This window comes from Dasypus novemcinctus, chromosome 5 (genome assembly GCF_030445035.2).
Source record: "Dasypus novemcinctus isolate mDasNov1 chromosome 5, mDasNov1.1.hap2, whole genome shotgun sequence".
Classification (NCBI taxonomy): Eukaryota; Metazoa; Chordata; class Mammalia; order Cingulata; family Dasypodidae; genus Dasypus; species Dasypus novemcinctus.
Genome location: NC_080677.1, coordinates 136466468 through 136482924, shown reverse-complemented (window position 1 = coordinate 136482924; position 16457 = coordinate 136466468). Strand labels below are relative to the sequence as shown.

The 16457-nt window shown below is 36.3% G+C and overlaps 1 protein-coding gene across 8 annotated transcripts in view; it reads left to right on the top strand.

Moving 5' to 3' along the window:
* The window catches only part of PAXIP1 (PAX interacting protein 1), a 74098-nt gene that overhangs the window by 34693 nt on the left and 22948 nt on the right, over positions 1–16457 (top strand). For all 8 annotated transcript variants that reach the window (XR_009185919.2, XR_009185920.2, XR_011648905.1 and 5 more), the window contains 8 exons: positions 2970–3705; positions 4207–4301; positions 8839–8934; positions 9831–9968; positions 11064–11185; positions 11667–11851; positions 13239–13282; positions 15549–15619. Coding sequence is in view for 4 of the 8 variants with exons in the window: in XM_071215369.1 (XP_071071470.1) it covers positions 2970–3705; positions 4207–4301; positions 8839–8934; positions 9831–9968; positions 11064–11185; positions 11667–11851; positions 13239–13282; positions 15549–15619 (1487 nt within the window). In the remaining 4 variants the exon portion in view is untranslated. The remainder of the gene's footprint in view (positions 1–2969; positions 3706–4206; positions 4302–8838; positions 8935–9830; positions 9969–11063; positions 11186–11666; positions 11852–13238; positions 13283–15548; positions 15620–16457) is intronic.

Genomic DNA, 16457 nt, shown 5'->3' with positions numbered 1-16457 from the left:
ACTATGACAAAAGTGAAGGAAAAATAAATCTAAAGTTGGCATTGATTCAAAGTGATCATTTGCAATGTGGCACTATTAATGTGATCAAGGAATTAAAATTTTTACTTTTTCATGACATTCTTCAAGACCAACCCAAGTTTTCAGCAAGGTCAAAAGATTGAAGTGATCTGTTTTATGTTCTAAGTAGCATCTCAATTGCTGGCATTTCAGGATGCCAGCTACTCAGCTAGATCTGCACCTTCAGATTCCCATTCTCTTTATTCCAGATACATAGTGTGTTCCCAAGCTGATGTTCTAGGCTCTCATCCTGCATCTCCATCTGCTTTTTTTCCTGATTGGGCTAGGTCAACAGTGGACAGAGGGGCCCTTTCTACTGGAGTAGACACAGCTCTCTTTTGCCCTGCTTGCCACATCGTGGCCTCCCTCAGCCCTCTTAGATCAGTCATCCCAGGTAGAAGGACCCCAGCACAGAGTTTTCCTGGCCACTCCAGTGAGGAATAAAAGTGCGCAGAAGAGCTTTTGACCCCAAGCATTCCTCCATTTCACTCCTAATGTATGGTCCTTTGTGTGTATAGGTTCTTTATAGTTCCAGAGCTCCCCTTTGCTCTACACTTGGCAGGTGCAGAGAGGGGAAAAGCATGTGGCAAACAGTTGGTTTGGCTCTGGTTCCCTGTGGCAGATCCTTATTAGCTATAAAATTTATATGGGTTATTTACTTCTGAGGGTGAAAAAATAACATATACACAAAATAAATAGTTTAAATTATACCTGAATTAGTTTGCTGGCTGATAAAACAAATACTGTACAATGGGAATTTATTGACTCATAGTTTTGAGTCCAGGAAAGGTGCAAAATTGAGGTGTCAGCAAAACAGTGCTTTCCCCCTGAAGTCTCTTTTGTTCTGGGACAGCCAGTGATCCTTTTTCCTTGGCTTTTCTATCACACGGCAATATACATGCTTCAATGTTTCTTCTTTCTCCTCCGGGTCCCATTGACTTTTGACTTCATCCTATGGTTAGCTCTCTCTGCGTCTGAATTTTATTCTGCTTATAAAGCATTCCAGTAATCCAGATTAAAGCCCAGTCTGAATCATTGTCCATGCCTTAGCTGAATAACCCATCTTCAAGAGGTCCTATTTACGTAGGGTTCATACCCACCACAATGGGGGCCATGACCAAGAAAACATCCAAACTGAAGAACACAATCAGTTCACCATCGTGCTGAAGTGGAAAGTTAGACTCCCTCTCACCCCTGATTCCCATTTATCCTCTCAGAAGGTAGCCATGGTTAGCAGTTTCTGTGTATTGACTCATACCTGATCTGTGTAAAGGAGGTATTCTCACACCACCACCTGTTTGTTCCCTCACCCTCCCGTGCTTTCTTATACAAATATTAGCAGATCAACTACTGTTCTGGGTAGTGGTATAGAGAGAGATAGTTCCCCCCACCCCACTTAACTGTTTTTGGTTTGTTTGTTTTTTTTAATTCTTCTCAGTGTAGAAAAGAAACAGTTACCCACTTATTTGTAAATTTGTTTAAAATAAAAAGTTTTCTATTTAGAGTTCAACTGAGAGTTCAACTGAAAGAATCTCCTTATAAAGATGTCTTAACTATGAGGTGATTTCAAAGACAGACATGTACCCTTAAAGATTTTAAAATGTTTGTATTTTAGCATCTACTTTAGTGCAGGATATATGTTAAATTTGAGATTTTGGAACAGCTTTAGTAACATTAAATTAGAATTCTATTTAAATGATAAATATGCTTTTAATAGAGTTAGTTGTATTGATTTTTAGCAAAATCGATCCAATTATTATCAATTTCCATGACCACAAGAAGTTTACCAGTTTTTGTTATTTGAGCATGTTGAACAAAATTCATTGTGTGGCATGTTGCTATATTTCTTTTGATTTATTCAGTGCTATAGAAGATAATAAAATTAACTTGAAATTTGATACTTTGCTTCTTGAACATCTCCTGATTCACTATCCCTTCCCCTACTTCCTCAGCATGTTTATTACTCAGCTTACTCGCTGTTATTGTGTTGTAGAATGAACACAATCATATGACTTGTATGATTTTCTCTAGCTTGACACATTTTTGTCCTAAGACTTCAAAGACATTTTTGAAGAAGGAAAACTTGCCAGCTGTATTGATTTTTCAATTGAGAAAGTTTACCATTTAAACAAACCAATTGGTGTTTTTTGTGCCTATCTTTTAGCTGCAGCATGGCACACAGGCCAGGATGACAGTAGATGAGATGTTGGTGACTTTGATGGTGTTAGCTTCTGTCAGGCTGCTCCTGGTTATAACGTATGCCTGGGTTTTAGTTTGCAAGGTATTCTTTGATGTTTTGCTCTCACCAGGGAAAATTTCTTTATTGAACTCTGGTGGCCATAAGGCTGGAGGAGATTGAAATTGGCAGCTGTGGATAGGTTTTGGGGTTAGAATCAGTCTATGGCTGCCAGATGCTTTCATAACTCGTCATTCCCCAGAGTATTCCCTGGTTAAGAGTAGGTCTGTGAGGCTGATGGGAGAGAGATGGGAGATGCTTGTTTGCAATAGCACATTGCAAGTGAGTGCCAGAGACAGATTCCCAAAGGTCCTAGAACTAAATAGGACAGACTACTTCTAATTTTTTTGACTACCTCATCACTCTTTGTTCTGTGAAATACATGAGCTATATAGGTTTTAATGTTTGTCAGTTTTAACTCATTAGCTTATTCCATTCTCTCAGAAAGTTTCAAATTTTGGTGGTCTCAAATAGTAATTTAGTTGCTTTATTAAAGATGATGAGGCTTAATAAATATAATAGAAAATGCAGGATTGTGTTTTGAAGCTTCCAGTCATATGAAGTTTCCCATTTAGTTGGATATTAAACATGTTGAATAAATTGTTACTCTCTGAAAAAAATATTAGCACATTTCAGAAACTATTGATAATGACTTTGCCTAATTTTTGTTTTCTAGATCTTACAGTCTCTTTCAGCACCTACAAAAAATTTAGAACAGCAGGTGAATCATAGCCAACAGGGACATGCAAATGCAAATGCAGTGCTGTTCGGCCAAGTGAAAGTAACTCCAGAGACACATATGTTACAACAGCAGCATCAAGCCCAGCAGCAGCAGCAGCAGCAGCACCACCCCGTTTTACATCTTCAACCCCAGCAGCTTATGCAGCTACAGCAGCAACAGATTTCTCAACAGCCTTACCCCCAGCAACAGTCACATCAGTTTTCACAGCAGCAGCAGCAGCAGCAAGTCCATCAACATCAGTTTACACAGCAACAGCTACAGTTTCCACAGCAACAGTTGCATCCTCAACAGCAGCTGCATCGCCCTCAACAACAGCTACAGCCATTCCAGCAACAGCATGCCCTTCAGCAACAGTTACATCAGCTGCAGCAGCAGCAGCTACAACAGCAACAGTTAGCACAGTTACAGCAGCAGCAACAGAGTCTGTTACAGCAGCAGCAGCAGCAGCAAATTCAGCAGCAGCAGCTACAGCAGCAGCAGTTACAGCGCCTGCACCAACAGCATCAGCAACAACAAATGCAAAATCAAACAGCACAACACTTGAGTCAAACATCCCAGGTCTTGCAGCATCAGGTTCCACCTCAGCAACCCGAACAGCACCAGCAGCAGCACCAGCAGCAGTCACAGTTACAGCATCATCAGCTTTTTGGACATGATCCAGCAGTGGAGAGTTAGTAATGTGGATTTTTTTAAAAATTTCTCCTAAAAGTCTGATACTTACATAAATGCTTTGGGAATGTTTGTGGGTGGGGTAAGAATCCATATCAAAATAATTATTACAAAATGGAGAGTGTAAATCCTATACCTAACAAAAAATATAGTTATAATGGAATACTTCTATCATCTTTCTTTCTTAGGAATGTCATATACTAAGGTGACTATTGGTGTTACGTAGACCCTCAAGGCTGGCACAAGAACCAACTCAGACTGTTTAATGGCCAGGAGTAGATTACGTTCTTTTTATTTTTAAACAATCATTTAACATAAGCAGTCAAGCTAATATATTTTAGAAGTAATCCATGTGTACTTAAATCCCGCAACATCATATCATGGTTGAGATTGATTAACTTGAGAAAATCAAATATAACTCAGCAAAATGCATTTTTTTAAAAATTGTGCATGTATATTCATGGGGTTTTAATTTTCATTGTCTTCTTCAATTCTATTGTAGTTCCAGAGGAAGGCTTCTTACTGGGATGTGTATTTGCAATTGCAGATTACCCAGAGCAGATGTCTGATAAACAGCTGCTGGCCACCTGGAAACGGGTGAGGTTATACCTAGAAGAAATAAAACTATGTATTAGAACATTCCCCTTTATGATTACTGACTTAACTATATTCATTCAGGTTTATTCACTGAGATTCATTTATGTGTGTTCTGAATGTTTTATGGGCATTTTTGTTAACATTTTTTTCTGTGACTTTGGGAAAATCACTTTTCTGGGCTTCAGTTTTCTTAGCTGTAAGGTAAGGATGTTGTACTTTATTATTCTTAGGATTCTTTTCAGCTCTGAAATTTTCAGGGTTCCTAATTATCTGTATCTATATAGGATATGAGAATAAATTCTTTGGTGGTAATCAGGTTTTTGGTGACCCAGGACAATAGCCATCAATTGTATGTCTTCGTCATCTCTGTTTCTCCAAAGAGCAGTGTTCGAAAATCGTAGAAACTTCAGGTTAGAAAGGACTATAAAGTCTTCTAGTCCAGTTGTAGAACTGTGTCCATTTATTACTTGCACTGTGACCTTTAAAGAAACAATAAACACTTATTCTTGCAGTGCCACAAGTCAAAACTGAGTTGTTTTTTAAAAACTGAGTTTAAGTATGCTCCAGATATATCTTAAATGTGCTTCACTACAAGCATTCAAAATGCAGTAATTTTTTTTATTAGAGAAGTTGTAGGTTTATAGAAAAATAATGTGTAAAATACAGAGTTCTCATTATTCCCCCCCCAATATTAACACCTTGCGTTAGTGTGGTACATTAGTTACAACTGAATAGTACAGTTGTACTATTAACTGTAGTCCAAGGTTTACATTAGGATTCACTGTGTTACACAGTCCTGTGGGTTTTTTGTTTTGTTTTGTTTTGTTTTTAATTTTTCCAGGAACATATATATAATTTAAAGTTTCCCCCTTTAAGCACATTCAAATATATAATTCAGTGCTGTTAATTCCATTCACAATGTTGTGCTACCATCAGCACTATATATTACCAAAACTTTCACATAGATTCTTGATTAAACTAAAGAAATTGATTTACTCAGCTGGCATTTGAGCCCCTGCCATGTGCCAGGCATGCTGCAAAACATAGGAAGTATATGATGAGTAAACAGAGACCCTTTGAGAAAACTGTTGACTGGTAGATGTAATAGACACAGGCATGTGTCAGTGTGGTAGGTAGGAGAGAGTCAAACATGTGATATTATGAGAGTCCTAAGAAAATCTATCAGTTAGAGGGGTGGCATGTTAAGAAAAGTCTCCTGGAAGAGGTGGTTTATCAACTGAGTCTTTACAGATAAGTAAGGGTAAAAGGAGGAGGATTTTTTAGATATAGGGTAGAGCATAGCAAAGACATGAATTGATAAATTGATAGCAAAGCAGGAATTGATAGAGAAAGTGGTAAAGTGTAAGCTCCTCAGTAGTGAGATTAGAGACAGGAGGGGCAGGAGATAAATAAAGACAAGGCTTTGCCTTTGGAGACCTTATTTATATACTATGTTATAGAATTTGGATTTTTCTCCTTATAGTCTTTAAAGCATATAGAAAAGGCAGAGTGTGAGGTGGCCAAATTTTGGATTGTAAAATGATGAATTTGAGAGAGATCAGGAAGATGACTGTGTCATGGACCAGTTGAGATTTGATGATAGCCTCCTGTAGGTCCATGATAGTGAGGAGCTGGAGACAGGCACATTTGCCAATTAGAACAGCAGAAACTAAACCACCCAAAAAGTAATGAAGGTGTTAGAAGGTAACATTAGAGACTATCCTTGAAAGTAGAACAAAAGCGAATAAGGGAAACGCATGTGGCTCAAGCAGCTGGGCTCCCATTTACCATATAGTAGGTCCAGGATTCAAAGCCCAGGATCTCCTGGTAAAGGCGAGCTGGCCCACGCAAGAGTGCCGCCCCGCACAGGAGTGCCAACCAATGTGGAGAGCTGGCACAGCAAGATGACACAACAAGAGACACAGAGGAGAGACAATAAGAAGACGTAGCAGAACAGGGAGCTGAGGTGGCACAAGAGAGTGATCGCCTCTCTCCCAGTCTGGAAGGTCCCAGGGTCAGTTGCCAGAGCTGCTTAATGAGAATACAAGCAGACATAGAAGAAAGAAGAACACACAGCAAATGGACACAGAGAGCAAACTATGGGGGAGGAGGGGGAAATAAATATATGTCTTTTTTTTTTTTTAAGTGAATGATAGATAATGGAGAAAAGGTTTTGATTTTTTTTCAGGGTAGTGATTAGTCCAAGTCATCTAAAAATAATTCAAAAATAGAAGTTTTGGAACACAGAAAATGTAGGCAAGAAAGTTATTAAAGGAAATAGCTTACAACAGAAAGACATGAGTCTTTAGATTGAAAGGGAATGAAAAGAGAACAATATTAAGACAGGAAAGTTTTGAAAATTTGAGAGAGAAAATGTTAAAAGCTCAATAGAGGGGAGAATGTTAAAAGATCAGGTATCAGGATGGTAGCAGGTATCTTAGATACAATACTTGGAAGCTAGTCAAGCAATTTCTTCAAAATTCTGAGGAAATACAGTTCCCAGCCTAAAATAATATACCCAGCCTATCAGTCAGATGGAACTGTAGGATAAAGATATTTTCAGACTTCCAAGATCAATAACTTTACTTCCCACATAACCTTTTTCTCAGGAAGCTACTGTACCAGCAAAGAGGAAGACGTGTCCAAGAAAGGGGAGCTCTGTCATAGATGCGAAGGATAAAGGTGAAGGGAAATCCCAAATAGATGCGAAAATAGGACTAGAGAGTAACCAGATTTGGAGCACATAAGTAAAGAATGATGCTGATAGAATACTGGGTCATGTTTTAACATATTGAGAAAAGAGAAGCTATTAGGTAATTATTGCAGTGTAACAAATTACCCCAAAACTTAGTGCCTTAAAACAATAAACAATTGTTACCTCACAGTTTCTTCATGGGTCGTAAACTCTGGAGTGGCTTAGAGTGGTGGTAACTGTCCCTATGAGCTTGGGGCTACAGTAATCTGAAGTCTTGGTGGGGACTAGAGGATCACCTTCCAAGAGATCACGTGGCTGTCGGCAGAAGGCTTCAGTTCCTGGACCTCACCGCAGGCTTGCTTGAGTGCACCAGAGTGTGTGATCTAAGACAGAGAACAGGGAGGAAGCCACGATGTGGTTCATAATTTTGCCTTGGAAGTCACACACTCGTTTTCATCATATTCCATTCAGTAGAAGTGAGTTACTACTCAAAGCTAGGGGAGGCACGCCCCAGCTCTGGAATGGAGGACTATCAAAAAATTTGTGGACATCCATTTAAACTACATCTGCATTTCTGAAGCATTTGGGAATGAAACAATGATAGGCCAAAGAAAACTAAGAAAAAGGCAGGTGAGGGGATAGGAAAAAATGAGGATTATTCACACCAGGGAATAACAAAAGTTTGTACATGAAAGGAACTTTAATACTAGTATGCTGTATTGAACCATGTGACTGAGCTACATTGTATTAAATCACAGAAGACTGATTTAAAAAGAGTTGTGATATAACTATATTAGGAAGGTGGGGATGGGGGACAAAGGAAGTGACTATGTGTGTGCTGGGATAAAGAATGGTTTTAAAAGAGCTAAATCCTCTATCCATAGGAGGAAGTCAATAGATAATATCTGAAACCGAAAAATAAAGAAATAGCAGCATAACATGTCATTTAGAATATATTAGGAAATAGAAGAAGAAATAGCTTAAAGGACTGGATGTGATTGTTTCTGGGAATGGAAAACTGGGATGGCATAGGAAACTGATGTTTTTATCATATGCCTTATTGAACTGTATTTATGAATAACTATAAGAGTAGTTATATTAAAAAGTAGTAAATGAGGTAGAATTAATTTTATGGGGGATTTTTTTTTTAAATTTATTTTTTAAACTTAACTACAGTAAAGTTCTCCCTCCTTTGTGTGTGTGTGTGTATTCGTTTTTGTTGTTTTTTTTTTAATTTTGAAAAATTTATTGTGTCCTGCAACCTCCAAAATCAGGTTGCAAGATAGTTTCCCCACCCCAGAAAACTGAATCTGTTTTTAAAAATAAATCTTTGATGTTCTCTTACTTGGATCTGGCCTGCCTTTTTTTCCTCCCCCTTCCTTTTAGAATAGTGGTTTTTAGTAGGGGTGATTTTGCTCTCCAGAGAACATTTGGCAATGTCTTTAGGCTTTTTTAGTTGTCACAACTAGGGTGCTACTAGCATCTAGTGGAAAGAAGTCAGGGATGCTGCCAAAAATCCTATAATGTGTAGGGTGCCCCACAACAAAATGGTCCACAATGTCAGTCGTGCTGAGATGAGAAGCCCTGTGTGAGAAGGAAAATATTCCATTTTTTCTTCTTTTTCACCTTGTAAATTGATATTAAATGAGAGTTGGAGTTCATTTTCATTTTATAGTGCTGGGTCAAATAGTCTGTTAATGTAACTGTTACATATCTTTTATACTTTCGGGAAATATACTGTGTAAATCTGTGGTGGATTTTTTAATAGCTGTCTTATTTGAAATTATATTTCTCCTCTATTCTCCTGAGTAATCAAAATTGATTACAACTTTGTGTATATAGATAATTCAAGCACATGGTGGCACTGTGGACCCTACATTCACTAGTAGATGTACACACCTTCTGTGTGAAAGTCAAGTCAGTAGTATGTATGCACAGGTAAGTAAAAGTATCTAAACTATGACTGTGAACAAAGTATCATTTTATAATTTTTAATACACAGTCTAAGGATTCTAGTGACTATTGTTTTTGGAAAGGACTTTGTTCTACTTCTAAGATTAGGAAAGTTGCTTCTTAATAATTTTCATTGGTTCTTTGGTAGGATTGATAACCTTGTGGACCCCAGATCTTTATGTCTTTGAGAGGAAAATTCCTGGGTAGTGTTACAAAAAAAGGATAGACACTTCTTCTGATGAATATCAAAGCATCACTGTTAAAACAGTGTAAGACTTGGCAAGCAAGAGCCTGAAAGAATAGACTATCCTACAGAGCTTCTCTAAAACTACTGGGGCATAAGCCTTCTCAATAGTACCTTCTTTTATTTCCAAAAGTTGCTTTTCTTCTCTTTTCTAAAAAATGTTATTTGTAGCCAAGCTGATGTTAATGGTGTATGTGATAAATGGACCTTCCAGAAACCTCTTATAAGAGTAGCCATTTTACTGGATCCACTTTTCAGCTAAAAAGGTAGAAATAATGAGGTTTTTTTCCTATGATTAGTTTTAGGTGTTCTTATGAGAGAAATTTAATTTTGATGATCATAAGTGTTAGCTCAATCTGTGATTAAAGCTACTTTTAAAATTGTTATAAATTTGGCCACTTTTCTCCCCAGGTTCCTGTTCATATATAGATAGTAACCATTTTTCAGATTGTGTTCAAATTAACAAATTACACTGTTTTAGTTTGTTCCATTAATAAATTGAATGCTAGACTTCATGGAATTCTCAGATTTGTGGGACTTCCAATAAAGACAGCATTGTAGTTGTAGTTTTACAATTTTGTACTTAATCCTGCAACACAGATCCAAAAACAACAGTCCTGTATTTTATGATTGATAGGCAATAAGAGAAAGGAAGAGATGTATCACTGCACACTGGTTAAATGCAGTCTTAAAAAAGAAGAAAATGGTACCACCTCATCGAGCCCTTCATTTTCCAGTGGCATTTCCACCAGGAGGAAAACCATGCTCACAGCATGTAAGGAAAAATTATTTTGTTTTGCTTTTTAATAATTCTCTTTCTTTGGCAATTAATCATATATTTGCTAAAGAGATTGACCTGATGTTTCTTATATTGGCTTCTGAATTAGTGTTGTTTTTGTCTACTTTGGCTTACTTTATGCCTTGAACATAATAAATTTGTTTTATTTCCTTTTATTCCCCTATAATAATAAGTTTCCTGCGCATAGTATATATTTGGTTGTTTTTCCAAAGTCTTTGACACTATTTAAAATTCTAAAATAATTCAGGTGTTTTTGCACCAGAGGTGACTACTGTTGGGTTCTACTCTATAGTTATGAATCTTCCCACTCAAATGCTCTCAAATTTAGGATCACTAAGAATGACAAGGGAAGCGGATGTGGCTCAAGCAATTGAGCTCCCGCCTACCACGTGGGAGGTCCTGGATTTGGTTCCCAGTGCCTCCTGGAGAAGATGAGCAAGACAGTGAGCTACAAGGACAGGAGACACAAAAAGGAAACACAGTGAGAGAGACAACAAAGCAGGTGGCTTTCGGTTCCCAGTGCCTCCTAAAGAGAAGATGAGCAGACACAGAGAGCAAGACAGCGAGTGCAAACAATGAAGGGCCCAGGAATAAATAAAATAAATCTTTAAAAGAAAAAAAGAGTGAAGAATTCACTATATATGCTTGAGAAGTCATTACAATTATCTAAGCAATGCCATATTAATACAGAAAAAGTTTTCCCATATTTGGTTCAGGTATAACCATATTTGGTTCAAATATAACATATTTTTATCTCCCCTTAATACAGTTAAGGTTTTGAAATTCTTAGGAATGGTGAGCGAATGTAGCTCAGTGGTTGAGCATCTGCTTTGCGTGTACGAGGTCCTGGGTTCAATCCCTGGTACCTCCTTGAAAAAAAAAAAAAACAACGAAATTCTTAGGAATGATATTACCAAATAACTGCCATAATGCCAGAAAATTAAATGAATGTGTTGTATGTACATGAATGTGTGTGTATAACAACTAAAAAGTAAAATAAATAGGACTTGGATTTGAATTTCTCTTGTTTTTGTTTTTGTTTTTTTAACCTTATTTGCTTTTTCTCCTTAGATTATTTCTGTGACGGGATTTGTTGATAGTGACAGAGATGACCTAAAGTTAATGGCTTACTTGGCAGGTGCCAAATATACAGGTTATCTGTGCCGCAGCAACACAGTCCTCATCTGTAAAGAGTGAGCAAAATTTTGAAATAAATTACTTAATCTTAAATTTATGCACAATACAATTGCTATTTCAATATTTCTGTATTTTTTATTATGTCATGGTTTTGTAGTGAAAACTTGGATGTGAAACTAAAAGTCTATTAAAAAAATAGTAATGGTATTAGTGGTGGTGTTAGCAGAAATACCCATAAAACATTAGAATTCATGAAATTAGATGAATTAAGATCAATTATTAAAATACAATGAAATTAGGTAATAAGAATAAGGTAAAAGGTAGAACTAAGAAAAATTGTATTTGCTGGTTGTGGTTGTCTTGGATTCTAGAAGGAGCCAGCCAGTGATTACTGTTAACTTTGCTAAGATATGCTTGCCATTTCTATTATGAAACAGTATTTTTATTGACTTTTGTTGAAAATAAATATAAATTCAAACAGTAGTCAACTCTAACTTCTAACATTTAATAAATGTGTTCTCTCCAAAAAAAAAAAAGACCAACTGGTTTAAAGTATGAAAAAGCCAAAGAGTGGAGGATACCATGTGTAAATGCCCAGTGGCTTGGAGACATTCTTCTTGGAAACTTTGAAGCTCTAAGGCAAATTCAGTACAGCCGTTATACAGCATTCAATCTACAGGATCCATTTGCCCCTACTCAGCATTTAGTTTTAAATCTTCTAGGTGAGTGGAATTTCATATGCTAAAATTCTGTTTAAGTAAAGAGATATTTCAGACATTCTTGAATGATTCTTACTGCAGCAATATTGAAGTAAAATTTGATTAAACTTCCAGTAATATAAAAGATACCTTTCATTTCTTCTGCTAGTATTGGAAATGTTGCCACCACCTTTGTTGATACTAACCAACAAGCATGGCTTTAGCTTTCTAATCTGTTTTTAATTCATTTCTTATTTCCTTTCCATCCACTTTCTTCTTTTTCACCACTCTGCCCAGGAGTTTCTGTTCATTTGGTATTTTTGTTTGCTTTAATAGACTGTTGGAGCTGGAAGGAACATTTGGAAGCCTTTTTAGTCTTGTCTCTCTTTAGTCTTTTAGTCTTGTCTCTTGAGCCATTATTCTTAAAAAATGCCATCTATGCTATGAAACATCCCCTGCTTTCCTGCTATGTCAAGCTAGAATTGATGTCTCATCTTTATCATTGTGGTACTTGGATTGAATTGCAGTTGTGTCATGGAGACCGTTATGCCTTGTAAGATTAGGTGGTAGTGTGCATGCTTGCTGCTCCCCATTTCATTTATAAAAAACTCCATGAGGGGTTACTGACCTCATAGTATATATTACCCACCTAATTTAAATTCTGCATATACCAAATTGAACATTATTCAAAAATGATCATTCATACTCTACTTTTAACTTTCTTTTAAGGAAGCCCCTTCCATTAATGGATAGCTTTAATCATGAGAAAACTTCTTCATTTTGAGCTATAATCTGCTATTGGTCTTACTTTAGCTCTGAAACTATTATAAAGACTAGTGGTCCTTTTGTAGATATCTGGCTTAACTATTTAAACAGCAGCATCATGTCTGCTCTACACCATAAGGGTAAACATGCTGGTCCCTTCAGTCATTCCTTGTCAGATGCTGTTTCTTTGTCTGTCCTTCACATTGGCCACCTCTAGTTATAACAGGTTTGTGAGAGGCCAAAATGTATTACCCAGAACTGGACACAGTCTTCTAGAAATGGTCTAACCAGACAGCACACAGTGGGATGATGGATACTGTTGATTTGGACACATTATTTGCTTTGTTGTTTGCTGTTTTGTTTTGGTTTGATTTGGTTTTTTTGTGTTTTTTTTTTTGTTTTTTTTGTTTTTTGTTTTTTTAGCATTACTTCACATAGCTATAGTACAGTTAAATTCAGTTGTGAGCTTTTGCAAGGGTAGTTTGCTATTTCTCATCTTGTACTGTAAAGATTTTAAGTATATTATCCCTATTAAAGGTTGTCATCTTAGTCGTCTTTGTGTTGCCAGCTCCAGAAAAGACTTTTATAGCAAGACTTTTCTTTTAAACAATATGTCACTGTAAAAATAACATATTTCTCTCTTTAGATGCTTGGAGAGTTCCATTAAAAGTGTCAGCAGAGTTGTTGATGGTATGTCAAGTTTATAACCTTACTTTGGATATTACAATATTGTAAATATGCAGTAGGAATGTTGTATTTATAAATTTTAAATTCTTTTAATGATTTCCTCACTTGCCACAAAATGTTTAGTGTAGTGTTTTTTAATCCTAATTATTGATGATATTATTGTCAGTTATAACATATGTATACAATCATGTGAGGAGGATTTTTCTGGGAAAGTTGGAAGTTTTTTTCTATCCCCTATCTAGTTTCTCTCATATTAGTAATTACATTAGTAATTATGTTCCCTAGGGAAAATCAAAGAGCTATATGACTGCTTAAAAAATAGCATAGGTAACCATAGGGTTACAGACACAAGAATTTTGACAACAAAAGAATTTTGAGCAAAAGAAAGTTACAGTCAGACCATTTCAATAATTTTTCACTTAAGAGTTTTTCTACTGTTAATTGACACCATTTAACTTCATGCCAGCATTGTGAGAATAATATTTTTACTGTTTGCTTCATAATAGTGTAATTTAAAGGTTTAGGTTTACATACATCTTATCATATACCTTGGCTTATATATTTTTTTAATAATGGACTTTAATGTTCTTGTATTTATTCAATATTTTGTAACATCTCTATCATATAGAAAGGTAATTTAGGGTTTGTATTCACTTTAAACAAGTGAAGAGAAGATTCTTGTCAGGATTACCAAGTAACACTAGGCTTGTCTTCTGATTATTGACCTACTGACCTACTCATTTTCTAAGTCTAATCTGGAAAATCCTGATAATCATCTGGAGTCTTTCAGACAGCCTGTAGGTTGGTGCCTTGTTTACTTAATGCTACTGTGGACATATCATATATGTATTTTTTTTTTCTTGGTATAAACTAGTATTATGATTTTAGTAAAACTTGACCAGCAGATATTCTCTATCTTCATTTGGATGAAAAACATTTTATGGTGACTGGCTTTAAGATTAAGTTGAGAGTGGTCACTGGAGTTTGTCTACTCCCAAACCGATGGCTTATATGTATATATATTTTTTCTTCTTCTTGGCTACTATTTTTTTTTTTTAAGAAGCATTAGATTACATAAATGTTCTATAGAAAATACAGTATGATTCCCGAATACCGTCCTCCCTTGATGTTGTGTTAAGGCCTATGGATGTCAATTTCTCTCATACCTTTGTATCAATAATTAAAAGCTGAAAATTGATGAGACTAGAAGGCCAGTTTACTCTATTTGTATATTCCACTATGTGTTTGTATTTGCTACCCCTGCATAGTTGTTTGGAGACCCAAATGTGATAGTTCAGATTTCTCTGGAAAAAAGCCAAAACAAGAAAAGGCTTGCCTTGTTGTAGTAATGTGGAGAGCCCAATCCAGCTGAAGTAGAGGGTTTCAGGGTTGTTTTCTTATGAAGATGGTAGTAAGAAAAAGTGTGAAACTTCTCACTAATTATTGTAAAGCTCCATGTATGAAAGGGCTAATAGATTTCAAATATTTTATGTAGATATGCTTATATTTATTTTGGTTTTCTAGATATGGCAGCAATATTTAGAAAACCTAAGTGGTGGTTAAAGTAAATTAATAAGATTGAGAGGTGGTTTTTTAAATAGTTAAACATTCACAAATAAAGTATCTCTTTTAAAGAACCTTTGAGTTTTCATTTTGAAAGAGTTGAATAAGATAAAGGAATAGAATGGAGAAGTTGACGGTGGAGATCCCAAAAGGGAGAATTCTCTTCTTCCTTCTTTCTTTCTATTGCTTGGCATGGCTTTCTGCTCCAAAATCAGGAACTCATGCTGTATCAGTCTGATTATCATGTAATATCTTTTGTGCCACCTCGTGGGCAAAATTTGTTTTAAGAATGGTCTTCTTTTTTTAGGGGAATGTAATTACAATAGGTAAGTTTTCCAAATTCCATATTGAAACACAAAACAAAATATTTGAAATACAAACTGTCCCGGAAAGTTAAAAAGTTGAGGTCTACACCTGAGATGAGGAAAGCAAGGGATGAAGATATTTTGAAGAACTGATAGGATTTGGTCAGTGAAGAAGAAAAACAAAAAATGATGCAGAGGTACTCTGGAATACTTAACTTCTAATCCTTGCTTACCTTATTCAAGTTACCTTTTTAGGCAGATACTAGTTTTGTTTTGGTGAAGAGTTTGAGTCTTATGTATGATTAGATAGTTTGATTTTTTCTGACAGCAAAATCTTTTGGAAGTTACTGTATTACTTGGGGCATTATTGATTTAAGTAAAGAACACTGTTTTAATTACAGGGTTTAAGGTTACCTCCCAAAATGAAACAGAATGAAGTTACTAATATCCAACCTTCTTCCAAAAGAGCCAGGTATGGATAATCAGCTTACTTTTTTCACAGGTCATTTTAGAAAATTGGTAGCAATTGGGGAAAGTTTTTATTGTAAGTAAGATTTCAAAGGATTTGCTTTTTGCCTACCAACTTTATTGTGAATATGTCTCATTTTATTGCTGGAGATAAATTGTGAATAATTATATAGGACAGTATGTTTTTTTCTTTCTTTTAAAAAATTAAATATTTTTCTTTAAGTAAAATCTGACACAGAACTCCCAGTATTTAAAACATGAGCCCATGTGGTTGAAATGGAGGCGGGAGGCCTGGAACCCCAGGCTCTGAGACACCTTATAGATCCCTAGGCCTTTGCAGGGGGCTCTTTAAACCCCTCATCTAGATGTGCTGAAAGAACATCCTCTTAGGTTCACTTCTTTGAGTTTGCCAATTTTTGGTGAGGATTTTGAAGAAAATTAAGGAATATTACCTGTGATGGAAAAGAGGATCTGTGACCCCTTTGGAATTAGGTGTATGCACCCTCAAATGTGTGGCACATTGAGTTTGGCTTGGCGTGTATATGTATATATCTTTTAATTTTTTTTTTTTTAAGATTTATTTTCTTTATTTCCCCCCCATCCTACCCCCTTTGTCTGCTCTCTGTGTCCATTTGCTGTGTGTGCTTGTATTCTCATTAGGCGGCTCTGGGAACCTATCCTGGGACCTTCCAGAGTGGGAGAGAAGCGATCATTCTGTTGTGCCACCTCAGTTCCCTGTTCTGCTACGTCTTTTATTGTCTCTCCTCTGTGTATCTTTTTGTTGCATCATCTTGCTGCACCAGCTCTCTGCCAGCTCTCCGCGTTGGCCAGCACTCCAGTGC